Raw genomic sequence first — 19,950 nt, 5'->3', positions numbered from 1 at the left:
AAATAAAAGGACATGACACACCTTATTTTGCTCCAGTGGTCCATCCCATAAATACGGAACGGTCCCTTAGAATGAGCCCTTCATATCTACATAGGGAGCAGGTCTTCTTTACAAAGTCTGCCATGAGGGAAGACCACCGTAGGTTTTTCTACTCACTTGGAAAAGGGAGGTGTGCGATGTATTCAGTTGGTCGCAATCTGCAACACACCAACACAGCTTCTGTGTTGACCGATCAGAACTCCTGTTACTGCTCTGGTACATTTGTGTACAGTTTTACTTCAGTTTGACAGAACTATCTGATTTTAGCAGAAAACTACGATGACGGCAGAGGACCTTTTAAAAACTCTGGAGGATTTAAAAGAAGATGAATTTAAGAAATTCAAATGGTATCTGCAGCAGCAAGACATCCTGGAAGGCTACCAAAGCATCAAAGTGTCCAAGCTGGAGAACGCAGATAGGCTGGACACAGTGGATGTGATGGTTAAAACCTTTAATCTTCATGGAGCTCTGAAGGTGACCAAGAAGGTTTTAGAGAAGATCAACAGGAATGATCTAGTGCAGAGTCTGCCAGACACCAGCTCAGGACCAGAAGGTCAGTCAATCTTTTTAATATGTATTTTCAGTCAGAAAGACTGGTGAATGAAGTGTGCTTTTGCATCACAGTGACATACTGTATGTAATGGGATGACTGACTGTGTGGAGTATTTGCGTGTCTTTTAATTTAATTTAATTTAATTTAATTGTAACAGTACCTCCTTTTCGGGTGAATGCTGTTGCTTTTTATGACTATGTAATTCGTCAATGATAATTTGATAATGATAAATGCTACTACGCATTTCCACACAGAGTCAGTGGACGTCAGTGATTTTGGAAAGACTGAGAACAGAGGAACTCCCTCCTCTCAGAGCAAAGGTAAGCTGCTGTATTCTCTGGTAAGTATGGAAGCCCCCAAAGTGTACTTTTAAAGTTTGAAAAGATATACTCCAAGTAAGTTAGTGACTCCATTAATTATGTAAGTTAATTATGGTGTACTACAATTTACTTGAAGAACTTTAGCTTTCCAAGCTAATGTGAAACTGTTGACATATGAAAGCATCAAACATGCATTTTACATGAAGGAGATGAGGAGATATCCAGTAGTTCCTCGTCCCCATTTGCTCAGCGCTGTTAAAGTTTATGTAAATTTAGTAATTTCTACCTGGAAGGCAGTGGAAAGAAACACTGTGATTGGGTTGATAGTGAAAATAAATTATCTCCCTTTTTGCTACTGACCCCCTGGAAACCCCCACTTTGGGAACCACTGTCTTACGATCACATAATTAGCTCTATACAGGAGTTCAACTATAGATTCCATTATGAAATGAACAATCATAAACCACAGTGTGACTAAACAACACGTTCTCACACTCATCTCGTAAAATATGGACGCTTAGTCAGGTGCCTTTGTCATTCTTATTGACGTTAAAAGTCTCCTTTAGCGCTTTAAGTAAACGCTCTTGGTCGGGACTATTGCCGTCCCTTTAGCGCCGTCCCTTTAGCTCTTTAATTAAACGCACTTGGTCGGGACGATTGTCGTCCCTTTTGACGCAGTTATGTTAAGGAAAAGGTCGTGGGTGGGCTTACGGTTCCATGACACGCTGGAACTACGGGACGGTTGGGTTTAGGAAAGGGTCGTGGGTGGGCGTACGGTTCCATTACACGCGGGAAGAACGGGATGGTTGGGTTTAGGAAAGGGTCGGGTGGGCGTACGGTTCTGTGACACACGGGAGGAAAGAAAAAAGCGACTATAGCAAGCATGACAAGTGGGACATGAAACCCGCTCTCCTGGGTGAAAGTCCTGTGTTTGACCCATCCACCACCCCAACCAACCTCTGTTATGCAGAAATTCGCCCTTACATACTACTCGCTAAATCCTCTCTAACTGCTGCTCTCCCCAGTGCGTTACACAAACACGCTGAAAGATGTCTTTTTCGTCGCATCAGACGCTGACAGCCACTGTCCAAACGTCCTTATTTTACGAGTTCGGAATGAGAACAGGTTGGACTAAAACATTCCCTGGTGATCAGCTGAATAACATGCATGAGGAAATGACAATAATTCACGCTCGTCACATATTGAAGCTGAAGGATGAGAAACAGCCAACTATTTAGATTTGACAGTGAGGCTGAGAGAGGTTTGTGAATTGTAATGCTCATTGGATCAATCAAGTAAAAACAGTAATAATCACATTATTTCTCTCTGTTTCAGTGGTTGCCAGTGGTGATGAAGAAACTAAAGGTACATTAGCAAAGATTATAAAAATGTTTGCTTTGTTAAGTGTGTGTAAAAATGTTGTTAAAAAAGTCTGTTAAATATTTAAATAGTTGATTATTTTCTGAAGCCACTGTACATCAGATGTGCTGTACAAAGCACTTTAACGCAAAGGGCCTTTCTATTAGATGCAAATAAAATCGGTACAAATTGGGAACAATAAAGCTACTTGGAGTAGGTGGCTCAGTGTTAAGCTAACCAAGGATCAGCCATAACCTGTATTGTACAGCGATGAGCAGCTTCATAGTTTCCTCAAGTTTAACCCAACTTAATTTATACATGTGTTGGGGACAAACACTTGAGGTAAAACCAAATAGGCTTTCTCCAACAGACTTTTCATCTGTATCATATAAAGTGGCATTGACAGGATAAATTAAATTACATTTTATTTATAGTATCAAATTATTACAAGAGTTATCTCAAGACACTTTACAGATAATTTCGGAGACCCAACAATTTCCCACAAGCAAGCATTTCGCTGTAACATTGGCGAGGAGTGTTAGGCAGAAACCAGAAACCTCAGAAAGACCCACACTCTTTGTGGGCGGCATCTGTTGCTGCCGGTTTGGACACATAATAATAATAATAATAATAATAATAATAATAATAATAATAATAATAATAATAATTATAGAAGTTGTAATAATGAAGAGTGGCAGTTATAGTAACAATAAAGATAGTGGAACTATGACTAAAATAAAAGAAATAAAAGTTCAGGGCATTGCAGGGGTGTTACGGGACACAGCCGCACTTTCCTACTGTGTGTGTGTGTGTCTGTGTCTTGGTGTGTGTGTGTGTGTGTGTGTGTGTGTGTGTGTGTGTGTGTGTGTGTATGTGTCTCTCTCGCTCTAGCTCGCTCCACCACATACTGTGCTTATGGGCGCTCATTGATCCTCCGTCGTAAACTCTGACATTTCCACCAGCTGACAGTTTGTAACATAGAAATAAAATGGATTATTGATCATTTTATTTCTACAGTTTGTAGCTGACTTGACCAACTGACTTCTCTATTGGCTGTTGAAACAGTAGACGTCTCTTACGTTCTAAAACCAGCCTCTGGAGACTTGACCAGCTGACTTCTCTATTGGCTGTTGAAACAGGAGACGTCTCTTACGTTCTAAAACCAGCCTCTGGAGACTCGACCAGCTGACTTGTCTATTGGCTGTTGAAACAGGAGACGTCTCTTACGTTCTAAAACCAGCCTCTGGAGACTCGACCAGCTGAGTCGCAGTGACACCATCAGCTGGTTTGAGTTGAGTTGAGACGGGCCAGTTCAGACTGCTGAAACCTTTTCTGCATGGTTCTAAAACAGTTTTGTCTCGTCGTGAATCTTTGGTCTGAACTGGGATTTATATTTACAAATTGATGCACTCTGTCTCTACCAGAAAGTATAAGTTAGCTGTTAGTAAGCTAAGGCACTTGCGAAAATAATACTGAATACCTTTCCAATTTATTCACATTCCACTATAACACAAGCTGCATCCTGTCGAAAAACTTAATCTTAACTTAGGGAAATACAGTTAGCCTAAAACTATTATTTGGATATTTAAATACTTGCGGCTGATGCCTTATCAGGGTTTGACATGAGCAAGGGCCCGATGGCCCGGGTCCAGTAAAACAGCATGTCGGGCAAGTTGATTGGCCAGTCGCTGGTCCGTTGGACCTTCATCAGCGGCTGCAGCAACTCAAACCCAGCCAGACCGGAGCTGCTGCCCACTCTCCTCCTTCGCCGGGAGCGAAGCGCAGGGTCCGGAGGGTCCCAAGTGCTGCGTCCAAACGCTGTCAGGAACTTTACAATCATTTCAAAATAAACGCAGAAAATACCCCAGTAAACATGGCTAATAAATATTCAGGTTACTACAACATGAACACGAAGAGTAAACGCACTTTTATACCAGATGGCTGTTGTTTGAATGAAATAATTTTTTGAAATTTGAAATTTAATTTTTTTTTCAGATTTGTTTGTTTCATAATTTAAGAACAATAATTAATATATACCAAAACCATATACCAAAAGTTATCAATGATTGCTCTTTTTTAACCAAAATACACAATATTGATTCATGATAACAATCATCCATATTGGGAGTTTACAAGAAGTGAGCGAAGGCAGCAATGAAACCGTCGCCATACTCTGGCCTTTCAACGTAAATTAAAACAAGCATTATTATAGAATAACTATGAATTATTAAAGTGCAAATCCAACTAAATTGACTGAACTCATATTTGTAGATGCAGAATAGTTTTTTTGTGTGTTGTTTGGATGAATCGTTACAATGTATATTTGATTAGTAAATTAACAAGAATCAGTTTTTTCGGTTCGGCAGCGCACAAAAGCTTTGTAGGTCATCCCACCAAACAGCATTTTTATGTTTTTTACTAGCAGACGGCATTGACAAGAAAGAACCTTCAGGCAACACAAAGTCAATGGAGAACAGAAAATTACAGTATTTCCCCTCCGATGGGATCTGGAATTAAATGCGCTCTGTCTCTATATAGTTAGTAACATTATATAGTATAGTAACATTAATGCAACAGACATAATATGATAAAATCTAACCTATGTCCTCAGATATTTCCTTCAACAATGTCACTAAATTCACCACAACCTTTACAATCAATACAAAAAGGTAAACATCTAAACTGGGCTGTAATGCTTCTACATCTGTAGCCTCATACTTTATATTTTTTTTTTATTTGTGTAAAAAAACACAGACGGGATGGTTCCGGTACCAAAGCCAGCACTGCACATCTCAAAATACCAAGAAAAGATTCAGCCAAACCTGAAAGACCGTTACATGCAACTACAAGAAGGGTTGACAGAGGTGAAACAACCTCTGGATGAGATGTACATACATCTGTCTGTCACAGCTGGGGGTGACATACACATCAACAAACAGCATGAGGTCAGGAAGATTGAGACAGTGAAGACAGCAGATACAGAAACAACAATTAAACCTTGTGACATGTTCAAACACCCCTCTGGGGAAGACAGACCCATAAGAACAGTGCTGACCCAGGGAATCGCAGGAATTGGAAAAACATTTCTTGTGCACAAATTTGTGTTGGACTGGTGTAAAGGAGAAACCAATCAAGATGTGCATCTCATTTTCCCCTTCACCTTCCGCGAGCTGAATTCATGGAAGGGAGAGAAGGTATGTTTGGCAGAGCTTATTCATGAATGTATCTGGGAAACCAAAGACATCAAGGAAGAAGCTCTCAATCACATCTTTACAGCTCTGCAGTCATCAGGAAACACCAACTTTGACAGAAGTGAATTCAAACTTCTGTTTGTTTTGGATGGACTGGATGAGAGCCGCCTTGATCTGGACTGCTCCACCAATAAAAACAAGGCAGTTAAAATTGATGTGAGAGCACAGACCTCAGTGGACAAGCTGCTGACAAACCTCATCAAGAAGAAACTACTTCCCTCTGCTCGCCTCTGGATAACCACACGACCTGCAGCAGCCAATCAGATCCATTCTGATTTTGTAGACATCAGAACAGAGGTCAGAGGGTTCTATGACCCACAGAAGAAGGAGTACTTCAGGAAGAGATTCAGAAATGAGGAGCAGGCTGACAGAATAATCTCCCATATCAAGACATCACGAAGCCTCCACATAATGTGCCACATCCCAGTCTTCTGCTGGATCACTGCTACAGTTCTGGAGGGAGTAATGAAAACCAGAGAGGGAGGGGAGCTGCCAAAGACCCTGACTGAGATGTACGCAGAATTCCTGGTGTTTCAGATTCATCAGACAAAAGAGAAATATGACCAAAAAGAGTGCATTCAATGCATTGAGTCATTAGCAAAACTGGCTTACCGTCAGTTGGAAATGGGCAACCTGATCTTCTACGAGAATGATCTAGAAAAGAGTGGCATTGACGTCAGTGGAGCGTCGGTGTGCTCAGGAGTGTTCACAGAGATCTTCAAAGAGGAACATCAGAGAAAGAATGGCAAAAAAAAGATGTTTAGCTTTGTACATCTGAGTGTTCAAGAGTTTCTTGCTGCTCTTCATGTAGAGAGCACAGTCATTAACAGAAACAAGAATGTAATGTTTGGGCAAAGTTTCTTCAAAAAAGTGTGGAAAGTTCTCAGCAGAACATCTATGACAGAGGTCCACAGGTTTGCTATTGACAAGACCTTACAGAGTTCAAACGGCCACCTGGACTTGTTCCTTCGCTTCCTCCTGGGTCTTACTCTGCAGACCAATCAGGATCTCCTCAAAGACGTGTTTGCTCAGATAGGAAGTAGCTCACAAACCAATCTGAAAACAGTCAACTACATCAAGAAGAAGATCAGTAAGAATCTATCTCCAGAGAAAAGCATCAATCTTTTCCACTGTCTGAATGAACTGAATGATTGTTCTCTAGTGGAGGAGATCCAACAGGCCCTGAGATCAGGGAGTCTCTCCACAGATGAACTGTCTCCTGCTCAGTGGTCAGCTCTGGTCTTCATCTTACTGTCATCAGAAAACAATCTGGATGTGTTTGACCTGAAGAAATACTCTGCTTCAGATGAGTCTCTTCTGAGGCTACTGCCAGTGGTCAAAGCATCCAACAAAGCTCTGTAAGTAAATTGATTACTGAAGATATTAACGGTATTAGATGTGTAGGGTTGTTCTCAACTAATTCATGTTTTAGTCAACTGATAGTCAAGATTTAGTCAACAAATTGATTAGTTGAAAAACCATTGAATTGTTTCCTTAGTTTTATTGTACCTCCACAGATTAATGCAGCCAAATGAAGAAAAAGATCTGCCACTTTGTAGTTCATTTGAGGCTGAAATTAATTAGTGTTAATGATTGGGATCCAAGAGATGTGACTATATTTTTTGAAATTCCCTTTAATAATTTTCTGACTCCAGTAATATAAACAATACAATGAAGTGAAGCTGCTTTCTACTGCATGGAAGAGTCCACACTTTAAACTGGAGACTCTCGGGTCAGGAATAATAAAGCTAAAAAGGGTGATCCATTATATTACGTTTTATTTAGCTGATGCTTTTATCCAAAGTGAATTACAGTGACTGTCAAGTGCAGTCAACCATGTAGGTAAAACTAAGAAGAGCAAGAATCACATAGAAGTACATTAGCTTCAAATAATTCAAATTTCTTTTGATGGTTATCATCATCGTCTTAGATGCAGGAAGAGATGTGTTTTTAGCCTGAGGTGTAGACTTTCGGCTGTCCTGATGTCAAGGAGGAGCTTGTTCCACCATTTAGGAGGCAGGACAGCAAAATGTCTGGATTTTGTTGAGTTGCTATAGGTGTCCTTCGCAGTGAGGGAGCAGCAAGCATATTGGCCATTGAAAAGAGCCTGAACCAGAATCTGAAGGTCAGAAAAGGCTGTATTCTTCTGAGGTTATGCAGCATGTATGTACATGATCGGGTTGTTGCAGTAATGTTGGCAGTAAGGGAGAGTTGGCCATTTAGTGTCACACCCAGGTTCCTAGCAGTCCTGGTGGGGACTACCACAGAGTTGTCGATCAGGAAAAGCAGCTCAGTCTTGTCTTGTCAAGGCTGAGTTTGTGGTGTGTGGACATTCAATGAGAGATGTCAGTCAGACAGGCAGAGATACTTGCTGATACTTGTTTCAGACTGGAGAAAAGAAAGAATTAGTCAGATGTCATCTGCATAGTTGTGGTAGAAAAAAGCCATGTGAGTGAAAAACAGAACTGAGGGAGTTGGTGTACAGAGAGTAGAGGAGGGGGACCAAGACAGAACCTTGAAGGATCCCATTGTGAGTGGACAAGGTTCTGAAACAGATTATCTCAAAATGACCCGGTAGGTGCGGTCTTTGAGGTAAGATGTGAGCATAGAGTGTGCAGAAACTGAGACACAGATCCTGAAGGGTGAAAATGAGGTTCGGGTGGTAAACTGTTTCAAATGCAGCAGAAAGGTCCAGAAGGATGAAAACAGAGGTGGGAGAGGCTGCTCTAGCAGTTTCAAGCCACTCAGTGACAGGAATGAGGGCAGTTAGTGTTGAGTGGCCTGCCTTGAAACAAAAAAATGGTTGGGATCAAGAAGGTTGTTCTGTTGAACTTAAGAAGAGAGTTGGTTGAAAATAGCACGCTTGAGTGTTTTGTAGACAACAGAAGAGAGACAAGTCTGTTGTTATTAACAGAATGGCTTTCTTTTGGAGCGGGGTCACTCTTGCTTCTTTGAGAGAGTCCAGGGAACAGCCGGTTGATGAGGTGGTGATAATAAGATGAGTGAGAAAAGGGTGACCCAAATCTTTCACAAGGTGTTGTCATTTTTCTTTTCCTGGTAGCTACCTAAATATAAGTGTTTGTCATATCAAATACAGATAAACATGTTTGCACTTATGTTCTGTTCATATGTTTAGGCTGAGTGGCTGTAATCTGTCAGAGAGAAGCTGTGAAGCTCTGTCCTCAGTTCTCAGCTCCGAGTCTTCTAGTCTGAGAGAGCTGGACCTGAGTAACAACAAACTAAAGGATTCAGGAGGGAAGCTGCTTTCAACTGGACTCGATATACCACACTGTAAAGTGGAGACTCTCAGGTCAGAAATAATAAACTTGTAAGGGGTGAACCAGATCTGTCACACAGTGTTTTCATTTTTCTTCAGTTAACCACTTTATTTTATGATAATCGTAATGCCTACCTGAACATAAGTGTAATTAATATCAAATAGAGATATATTATTATATATATTATATGTACATATTTTTAGGCTGAGTGGCTGTAACCTGTCAGAGAGAAGCTGTGAAGCTCTGTCCTCAGTTCTCAGCTCAAAGTCCTCTAGTCTGAGAGAGCTGGACCTGAGTAACAACAACCTGAAGGACTCAGGAGGGAAGCTGCTTTCTACTGGTGTGAAAAGTCCACACTGTACACTGGAGACTCTCAGGTGAGGAATAATAAACCTGTAAAGGGGAACCTGATCTGTCACATGGTATTTTCATTTTTCTTCAGTCAGTTAACCATTTTTCTTTGATAATAGTAGTGCATATTTACATATAAGTGTAAGTAATATCAAATAGAGATATAAATGTTTTTACATATGTTCCGTATATATTTTTAGGCTGAGTGGCTGTAACCTATCAGAGAGAAGCTGTGAAGATCTGTCCTCAGTTCTCAGCTTAGAGTTCTCTAGTCTGAAAGAGCTGGACCTGAGTAACAACAACCTGAAGGATTCAGGAGTGAAGCTGCTCTCTGCTGGACTGGAGAGTCAACACTGTAAACTGGAGATTCTCAGGTTCTGTTAAACAAATAGCCATTTAAATGTTGCTTGATATACAAGATAATGTATTTTAAAAATGATACCCAACATCTTTCAGCAAATTGTTGTGTTTTTACAGCCCACAACTTCCATGTTTTGATTCACTCTCACTGCTTTCATCAGCAGCAGCATGCAGCTATTTCCATCCAACAAGCTCTGATAAACCCACTGTACACTTCCTGCCCAGTAGCCAACAGCAGACAGACACAGTTAGACACTAGCTGGTAAAGAAAGCTCAACATCTAGCAGCTTAAGAGCCAAATATTTTTCTTAAGGGTTTGTGGAGACTTAGCCCATTTTTTTAGCCTCAGAACTCTGCATGATACTGTGTGATTCACTCACACATCATTTCCAGTGCAGCTGGCTGCATCATAAAGATATGTTGTGATCTTACAGATGTCTGCTGTCTACCAGCCGTGATAGAGAAAGCTTTAGGACTTATACCAACTTAAGTCAAATTAATTTGTTGGGTTCTATGCCAATTTTTAAATCCAGTATTTCCACAGACTCTTCCGCTTTATTTTTGCTCTTTGGTTGGACTGGCTTTGGGCCACTGCAGAAGTTTGCCAGTTAAGTGAGAGGTCAATAATAAATGAATGCAGATTTAAGACAAATTACTTTGTGTCAAATTCTGGTGACATTTGACTGTTTAGCAACAATGTATTTCATAGAAGTGGACTGATTAGACAATTTACCATGTAGCTAAAATTAGGAAATTTAAACTGAAGAAAAAAGACATGATGAAAATGAATTCATTATTATTATTATAAATTCAAGTCATTGTGTGTGTGTGTGTGTGTCCAGTTTGTCAGGCTGTCTGATCACAGAGGAAGGCTGTACTTCTCTGGCCTCAGCTCTGAGCTCCAACCCCTCCCATCTGAGAGTGCTGGACCTGAGCTACAATCATCCAGGAGACTCGGGAGTGAAGATGCTTTCAGCTAGACTGGAGGATCCACACTGGAGACTGGACACTCTAAAGTATGAACAGACAGCAGAGCTCATTGTTGGTTCACAGTGTGTACCAGCAGCCCTGCTGATAATAGTGAAGACAATAACTGATGTGCTGAGAATCTCGTCCCCACTGAGACTCAACTCCTATTAATAAGTTACATTCTTATTGGAGCACTTTGAGGACGTCTTGATTATGTTGATGTTTAGAGCTAATCTTTGACATTAAGAACCGGATATGTTTGATATATTTTGAAGATGAGAGATGAGGAAGCTTTTGAAGGTTCATTCTGACTTTGTTTCTTCCTCCAGGCTGGAACATGGTGGAAAGCAGAGGATGAAACCTAGTCTGAGGAAGTGTGAGTGTGCCTTCACTTTGATTCATAAAAACAGCTTTCAGTAGGATTAGTATTGAGTTAGTATTTTTTTTTCTATTGCTAACATGCATTAGTTAAAACGGAAGTCACATTGTCAAAACTATTCATACAATGAAACAGAAGTCAAACTCTGGATCATTTTTCATTGCTTTAACATAAAATGGAGTCAATGACCACATTTTCCAAAATCCGTGAACTCTTTTCTCATGCAGACTCTACCACAAGCAGAACACTTTATTTCTGCAGTCCATTGTTCAAATGCTAAGACACTTGTAACCCCTGGTTACCAGAACCTTGTAAAATAGATTAAACTGTAGAAAAGTTACTATATAGTGAAATGATTTAATATTGAATATTTATAAATAAATAACTGAATATTTCCTTGTTAAATGTATGACATAATTCATCTTCCTTAGTGGATTGTGAGATTGCATGAGAACCAGAGAGCTCATAGAAATGCAGGAATTGACACAGTAATTGAACTAAGCTCTTGGATTGTCTTATTTTTTTTTTTATTTACAGCAAGAATTCTAGCAGCAGCATTTTAATGAGTTGCAACTGTTTTATGGTCTTCTTGGGAAAACCAGTCAGAAGCGCACTAGTAGTCTACCCTACAAGTAATAAAAGCGTGAATGATATTTTCTAGATCTTGTTTGGACACAAAGTTTCTAATTCTCGCTATGTTTTTGAGATGCCAGAAAGATAACTTGGTTATAGCACTAAAATTTTCAATGATTACACCAAGATTCTTGACTTGGGTATTAATTTTTAGTCCTCTAGAATCAAGGTAAGTACAAATTGCAGCCTTCCTTTTTTGTTGCCAAAGAGAATTATTTCGGTCTTTTCTTTATTTATTATTTAATTATTAATTTGTTTTTGAAACGGTTAAGTCTGCAGCGAGGAACTCTAAACTTCCTACCGGAATGCAGCAGCTCATATTCCAACACAGTCTCACTCCCTAGTCGTCAAATGTCTGACGCATGGTCAGGGACCCCTGGCGTCAAGTTCCAACGAAAGAAGTGTACCTTTTGCGTCGTTTTTCCGTCAGACATTCATGTTAATCCCTCAACGTCGGATATAGACAAAAGAAAAAACACGGCCCCTTAACTCGACATCTGTGGCAGTTTTGGTATTTTTAGCCCAATAACCGCTGTTTGAAGATTTTGAACAGCTTATCAAAAGAAACTGCGAAAAGCAGCAAAAGTAGAGGAGTAGGCAGTAGACACACGTCATCCCAGGATAGGCCGGCCCACACACTGCACTGTGAGAGAAAAACAAGATGAGCAGAGGAGAGAGAGAGAAAAAGAAAGAGAAGCATACAAAAAAAACTCTTGTCACTTCCCCACTTGTGGCTTCGTGACACATGGTTTATATGTTTTTCTTTTAATGTTATTATTTGGGTCTATTTCGGCCAGGGAAGCTGGATTACTTTGTTGTTTATTGATATTTTTAAAAATATAACGCTACATCTATCAACATTTATTTAAATGTTATCATGGTATTCATTTCCTTATTTAAATAATATTATTTTAGTCTTATTACCGGTGAAATATTACAGTATGCTGTAAAACAGAACACTACAAAATGGGCCGAGCTGGGCGCATGCAAAGCCCATATCCCACCATGCAATGCAGGCATTCATATCAGAGAATCGGACAGCGATGAGTGGGTCTTTAACGACAGCATCGCTTCAATGTACATATATATAATCAGTGGTTTTGTCACCAGCACCAACACGTTGCTCAGTTTTGTTCCAGTAAATTATGCACCGTAATAATGTTTAAAAAAAATCAGCTGAAGACTCCGGAAATGACATAGTAATTACCGCTCATCGTCTGTGAAAAATTGTTGCACGTTGTACATGAGAATTTACACAATAAAAATACCAATAATGAAAAAACTGTTTTATGCTAAGCACTTTCAAACAGCTGATTTCAGCTGAAAGAGATGAAATAAGATATGATGATGATGAGAGCGTGTGACCAAATACAGGAGAGTGATTACACTAAAGCCTGTTTTGTTTTAACTTTTATTCTATTTTATTTTTGTGTGAATAACATTTTTTTTTTACATAGAAACATTTAAAAACAGAAGGAAGTTGAATTTAAAGCTTGTGTACCTGCATTCTATTCTCGTTTGAAAGATAATCCAAAGATATGTTTCATTGTGAATTTTTGATCTCATTAACAGTCAGTCTGTAAATAAAGCAACAAATAAACCATCAGGTGTGTTAGATGATAAACTGTTGCTGTGTTGTGTCTTGTTCTTTCAATCAGGGGCCTGTGAACTCACACTGGATATAAACACAGTGAGCACAGACCTCAAACTGTCTGACAACAACAGGAAGGTGACAGCAGAGAACGGTAGGCAGCCATATCCTGACCATCCAGAGAGGTTTGACTACTGGTGGCAGCTGCTGTGTCGAGAGGGTCTGACTGGTCGCTGTTACTGGGAGGTCGAGAGGAGCGGAGAGGTTCGTGTAGCAGTGAGTTACAGAGGAATCAGGAGGAGAGGAGGCAGTGAAGACTGCAGGTTTGGGGGGAATGATCAGTCCTGGTGTCTGAGGTGCTCTGATGTTGGTTACTCTGTCTGGCACAATAACAGAGAAACAGACCTCTCCATCTCCTCCCCTGTCTCTGATAGAGTAGCAGTGTATGTGGACTGTCCTGCTGGCTCTCTGTCCTTCTACACAGTCTCCTCTGACTCACTGATCCACCTCTACACCTTCAACACCACATTCACTGAACCCCTTTATCCTGGATTCTGGTTAGGGTGGCCTGGTTCAGTGTCTCTGTGTTCTGTGTAGGACGGAGAGTCTCCTCCTGTGCACAGAAACACTCACACTGCTGACCAACACACACAATCTGTTTGTAAATCAAACTCAAAATTACAAGAAAACAGTACATTAAAGGAGTCACTAATATATATACATTTTATAATAACAGCCACTAATTAATGGTAAATTGATAGTTAAACTTTAGTTAATAGTTATTTTACTGTCAACAAACAATGAAATTATGATTTATGTTTACTAATAATTAGTATTAACTTAAGTTTAACTATCAATTTGCCATTTATTAGCGATGGTTATTATAAAGTTTTACCAAATAGGATGACTCACTGCACAGCTGTGGTATGAAATACCTTTAAATATGGTTCTTTTCAGGTTTTTGGGGCGCTTCTATGAAACTTTTTACTACATTTGTTTAAAAACTTGAGCAAAGATTATCTCTAACTAAAGATAGCTCATCACACACAGCCCCAACGGTCTGAAACGGTACCTACTTCCTGTCTCCTAAAGAAAGTGTAGTGAACGTAGTGTGGATGGATGAAAAGTTTTAGTTGTATAATTAAGTCATTTTTCTCAAAAAAAGTTAATGTTCTCCTTATGTGTCTGTCTCAAACATCATGTTTTAGTGTTAGAATGTTGTGGAAATATGAAGCTTGTTGAGGAATGGCTCCAATAATTACGTGAAAGAATTGCTCGTAATCTGTGTTCACGTTCACTTCTCCCGTTGGAATCAATCCTTGAGCTTTTAATCTCATCTGATGTCTGTATTAAAAACACGGTGTAGCAAGAAACATGATTTACAGTTTGAGTTTAATCTGAGGATTGTGGAAATGAGATGAATGATTTCTGATTCTGTAAAGAAAGGCTTGTTAAATCACTTTTATTCCGATTATAATAAATGTAATAAATTGAATGTTTTTGATTCAGTAATGAAGAGAAAGAAACATTGTCCTGAAATATAAAGTGATCTTTTCTCTGCTGTTTGTTCACAGCATATGAATATGTTAAATGGAAGTTTCACCCTATAATAATATGATAATTACTGTAAATAAGATGTGTTGTTCATGTAGATCACAACAAAATAAAACATTTAATACAAAAATTGACGATTCTTTTTCTATGAAAGCATGACAAATCTTTACTTTCAGTGTTAAAGGATGTTCAGTTTTAACGCTCAGAAACCTAAGGGCATTTTTACAGTTCATTGTCTGTCTGGTTTTATTTTCTAAAAAAGCTTGCAAAACATCAACCCTGTTGTCTACAGTCAATTTATGAACATCATTTTTTTCAGGACAAACTGGGCTATTAGAATATTTGTACTGCAGTGAGGTCACTTGAGTGTAAAAAAAGGTTATATGACCTTAAAGACAAATAAATAAATAAAACGGAACATGAATCTCACAGATATATATTGATATCACAGACAGATCAATCTCCTATATAATTTTTTTCAAAAAAGTCCAGATGCTTTTGCCCTCATGACATTCACTTATGCCAATAATCAAATAATAATGTCATATTTATTGAAATCACACACACAGCAATGTAAAACAAACACATATATATATATATATATATATATATATATATATATATATATATATATAACAAAACAGTTCTGCTATATATTTGGGGTCATGCAGTGGAAAAATAAACATAATGAACATTATAACTCATGTAAAAGGACAAACTATTTACATTTCTTCAAAAAAGGCCCAAATTTATGCCACATCTCAAAACAATCTTCTCTGTAGAACAGTAAAACCTTCTGTAAAGGCTACAAAGACACCAAAGACACCCCCGTGATGGCTAACTCGTTAGCTTTTAGCAGCAAAAATCGGTAAGTTTCTACATTAAACCGTTATCAAATTATCTAAATATTAATCAGAGGTGCCGTTGTTCGTCGCCGGCGACGGCGTCGGGTTCTAAGGGTTTAACTCTGATGTTTCAGTTTTCATCAGCGGACTTCAATGTGCAGAAACAGTTTCACACATATCAGAATACATTTCCTTTTAGAATCCTTATAGTCCATTGAGTGTTTTAATACACTATAAACCTGAATAAGTTACCAGAACTCAAAAAAATTGAGGCAATCGATTGCCTCAATTTTTTTTAAGTTGATTAACTTAAAAGTCAAAATTTTCCAGAACTTAAAAGGTTGGATGAATTGCTACTTGTACCTTTTGATAACAATTAAATTAAAAGTGCTCATTTAGCTCAACTCAAATATCTGCAGTTAATATGACTTACAGTTTTTCTGTTAAGGCAACTCAATTATTTTCAGTTATTATGACTTAAAGTTTCGAGTTTTCAAACCACAGGAATAAGTTCACCGAACTTTAAAAAAATCAGTACACAACCACACCATTTTATGTTAACCAAACTCAATATGTATTAGCTTGTGTTGTCATTGTTTTAAGTACACATTAGTCAAATATGTTGAGTTTGTTTACTTAAAAACTTAAAAATTTTGAGGCAATTGATTGCCTCAATTACATTAAGTTTAACTAACTTAATATATCTAAAAGTCATGAACATCTGCTTTTGAACAGTTAAATGTTAAAATGAAATATAAATATAAATAAACATTTATAAATTAAAATAAATATAATACAAAAATAATTTTAAAACATACTTGAATAAATTGTATATGAATAAATAAATTTGAGAGATTTTTAAGAAGAAAAACTCAAAATTCTATGATTCTAGCCTTCCAAATGTGTTCCTGGTCACTTAAAGTAACACGCTGACTTATTGTGACTTTGTCTTATTCACCGTATCCCCCAGAGTTAGACAAGTCCATACATACCCTTCTCATCTCCTTGCGTGTCGTAACTCTGTCTGACGCGCCCACTGCTAGCCTAGCTTAGCACAGATCCTGGAGGTAACCGGCTCCATCTAGCCTACTGCTCTCAATAAGTGACAAAATAACGCCAACATTTTCCTATTTACATGTTGTGATTTGTATAGTCACAGCATGCACAAATAACAAGGTCACATGAGAGGGGTCATTTCTATGCAAACAAATGCAAAGAAAGTGAACTTTATGAACTTGACTTTAAGATTTGTAATTGTTTATTATTTATTTACTATTAACAAAAGAAAAATGTGTGAATCTGTCATTATTGCACAATTCCTACAAGTACCTAACCTAACAGAGCTGTAACACTAACACTTTGCTTATACAGTACAAACAAAATGGTCCAAAAACTGGATCCCACAGTTGTCAGGGAATGACCAGGAGTCAGACTGGTGGTAAGTGAAGGAGTGAATGCTGGTGAAGGTGGGACCCTGAGAGTACCCCCCCCCCCCCCCCCCCAAGGGACAGATCCCAGATGTCCCAAAAAACAAAAGTCAACCCAGGGAGGGCGGAGGGGGACCGGAGGAGGGACGAACCAAGAAACAAAAATCAACCCCAGAGGGGCGAGATAAGGCACAAGAGTCAGTGGGGACAAGGGAAATTGAGGCGTCGGCGAAGGCAATATCCCTCTGGGGGCCGACGGCGAAGACGATATCTCTCTGGAGGTCGTCTGTGAAGGCAAAACCCCTCTGGAGGCCGTCCGTGAAGGCGAATCCCTACTGGAGGCCAGTAGCGAAGGCGAATCCCTTCTGAAGGCCAGCGGCAAAGGCGAGTCCCTTCTGAAGGCCGGCGGCGAAGGCGAATCCCTTCTGAAGGCCGGCGGCGAAGGCGAATCCCTTCTGAAGGCCGGAGGTGAAGGCGAATCCCTTCTGAAGGCCGGAGGCGAAGACGAATCCCTTCTGAAGGCCGGCGGCGAAGGTGAATCCCTTCTGAAGACCGGCGGCGAAGACGAATCCCCTCTGAAGGCCGGAGGCGAAGGCGAATCCCTTCTGAAGGCCAGCGACGAAGGCGAATCCCCTCAGGAGGACAGGCAGACCGAGCAGGAGAAGGGGCAGCTGGGCTGAAGACCGGTGAGGGGCCAGCTGGGCTGAAGACAGGCGACAGGTCAGCTGGGCTGGGACCTGGCGATGGGTCAGCTGGGCTGGAGTCTGGCGGCGGGTCAGCTGGGCTGATGCCAGGCGACGGGTCAGCTGGGTCGAGGTTCCCCAAACAGGCAATAGGAACAGGGGTCGACAGGGATGCCGACAGGGCACGAGAGGCAGGAGTGGGTCTGACCGAAAATAAGGGCAAAGTCACAGGGGAGGTCTCTGAGGTTCCGGAGACCGACAAAGTCTCAGGGGCAGCCACTGGGGAGGTCTCTGGGACGCCGGAGACCGGCAAAGCCTCAGGGGCAGTCTCTGGGACGCCGGAGACCGGCACGGCCTCAGGAGCAGTCTCTGGGACGCCGGAGACTGGCAAGGCCTCTGGCTTGCCCGTAGGCGAACACTCAGGGAGAGCTGTCAACGTGGACTCAGGGAGAGCTGTCGACGTGGACTCTGGGAGGTCAGTCGACGTGGACTCTGGGGGGTCAGTCGACGTAGACTCTGGGAGGTCAGTCGACGTAGACTCTGGGAGGTCAGTCGACGTAGACTCTGGGAGAACGGTCATCGAAGACTCAGGAGAGCTGCACGCCAGCTCGGAGTCAGGAGAGCTGCACGCCAGCTCGGAGACAGAAGGGTCGCACGTCAGCTCGGGAACAGAAGGGTTGCACGTCAGCTCGGGAAAGCCAGGGAGTGAGGACTCTAGGAAACTCTCGGGGACGCTGCACTTCAGCTGGGGTTCTAGAAAGCTGCACGTCAGCTGATACTCTGGAAAGCTGCACGTCAGCTCAGGAACAATGGTGAACTCGGACTCGGGAACACTGGTAGCCTCAAGAACAGTAACTCTGGTCCGCACGGACTCAGGACTCCTGGACAGCATGAGCTCAGGTGCGCTGAACAGCACGGGTTCGGAACCGCAGGTCAGCACGGGCTCAGGTCCGCTGCACAGTACGGGCTCAGGTCCGCTGCTCAGCACGGGCTCAGGTCCGCTGCACAGCACCGGCTCAGGTCCACTGCTCAGCATGGGCTCAGGTCCGCTGCACAGCACGGGCTCGGAACCACAGGTTAGCTTAAGCTCAGATACACTGGTCAGCTCAGGCTCCGAAACACAGGGCAGCTCAGGCTCAGGAAACAAAAATAGGCATGGAGACAGGTAAGTGAAACACCTGTGCTGTGGCCTGCCAACGCACCTCCATAAGAAACCTAGCGAAGGCAGGATCTTCCTCATGAATACCGCGAAAAAATCCCAACATTATCTCACCATCAGTGTCCATGGGGTGAAAAAATGGTTTAAACGCCATAGCTTATGGACTACAGATGGAAATTAGCCTTTGGGCTATAATCTGGCACTTTTTACGTGTACTTCTGTATATGTTCATCAAATGTGCATTGTCCTGAAATAATAAACTAAACTAAAAAAAAAAAACTAAACTAAAGCTGCTGGGTCCATATCGGTCGTATTGTGTAATGGTATCTCCACGGGCTCCGTTGGATACTGCATGTATAGGTCTGGTCTTCTGTCAGGGAATGAACAGGAGTCAGACTGGTGGTAAGTGAAACAGGCTTTATTCACACTATCCAACAGGAGAGATGGTTTGCTGGCAGAACAAAACACAGAAACTTAGCTGGGGTAGTGAGAGTCTTAGGATGGCTGCAGACGGCAGGAGGATGATAGCAGGTACGGCTGAAGGATGATAGCAGATAGGATACTCGGATAGGCAATGGGTAGGTAGCAGGAGAGAGTCTTGGTGTCAAGTAGTGATGAGACCAGACAAGGAGTGAATGAGTGTGTGCCGTATATAAAGATGGAGACTAATGAGGTGCAGGTGGTGAACTGATGATGTGGCCTGATGAAGTGCAGGTGTGAGTGATCAGTGCTGAGGAGATAGTGAACGGAAGGGAGGAGTGAGTGATGGAAAATGTGAACGAGTGGGAGGAGTGAATGCTGGTGAAGGTGGGACCCTGACAACAGTAGGACATTTGTAACCTTTACGTTTTTCTAATAAGGAATGTAACAATTCTCCTGGACAGAAAAGGGGGTGGACAATGTCCCAAATGACAAAAACAGTCAAAAAAAACTGATACAAACAACACAGTCCTCAAACCGTATACTGATATACATAGTCAATATAGTGTGCAGTAACTAATAATTTTGATTACTCACTGACGTCCAGTGATCACCGGTTAATGAGACAGTGTTTGCAGCACTTTGCAGCAGTTCCAGTTGGGCTGCTTTCTCCGTGTTGTACAGGCTGTGTATGCGTGAAACTACTGTTTCAGAATCTTATTGGCATCCATTTAGGCGTCTCGCGCTCGCCATCCACAATAACGTAACGTTAGCCTACT

At 41.0% G+C, this 19,950-nt stretch overlaps 1 protein-coding gene across 1 annotated transcript; it reads left to right on the top strand.

The window, feature by feature from the left end:
- Positions 1-304: 304 nt before the first annotated feature.
- LOC116048140 (NACHT, LRR and PYD domains-containing protein 12-like) lies at positions 305-13,805 on the top strand. The gene is made up of 9 exons (XM_031297132.2): positions 305-592; positions 847-912; positions 5,026-6,880; positions 8,659-8,832; positions 9,004-9,177; positions 9,352-9,525; positions 10,354-10,527; positions 10,810-10,856; positions 13,151-13,805. Exons 1-9 carry the CDS (start codon positions 319-321, stop codon positions 13,678-13,680), a joined length of 3,468 nt encoding a protein of 1,155 aa, XP_031152992.1. The 5' UTR covers positions 305-318; the 3' UTR covers positions 13,681-13,805.
- The last annotated feature ends 6,145 nt before the right edge of the window (positions 13,806-19,950 follow it).

Source organism: Sander lucioperca, chromosome 4, assembly GCF_008315115.2.
Source record: "Sander lucioperca isolate FBNREF2018 chromosome 4, SLUC_FBN_1.2, whole genome shotgun sequence".
In the NCBI taxonomy this organism is placed as follows: domain Eukaryota; kingdom Metazoa; phylum Chordata; class Actinopteri; order Perciformes; family Percidae; genus Sander; species Sander lucioperca.
The sequence above is the reverse complement of the archived record's forward strand: the minus strand, read 5'-3'. Positions and strand labels throughout refer to the sequence as shown.

Excerpts from the sequence above, each read along its gene's own strand:
- LOC116048140 (XM_031297132.2), top strand. The coding sequence starts at position 319 with ATGACGGCAGAGGACCTTTTAAAAACTCTGGAGGATTTAAAAGAAGAT. Across the intron at positions 8,833-9,003 it reads TGTAAAGTGGAGACTCTCAG|GCTGAGTGGCTGTAACCTGT; the intron begins GTCAGAAATAAT and ends ACATATTTTTAG. Across the intron at positions 9,526-10,353 it reads TGTAAACTGGAGATTCTCAG|TTTGTCAGGCTGTCTGATCA; the intron begins GTTCTGTTAAAC and ends GTGTGTGTCCAG.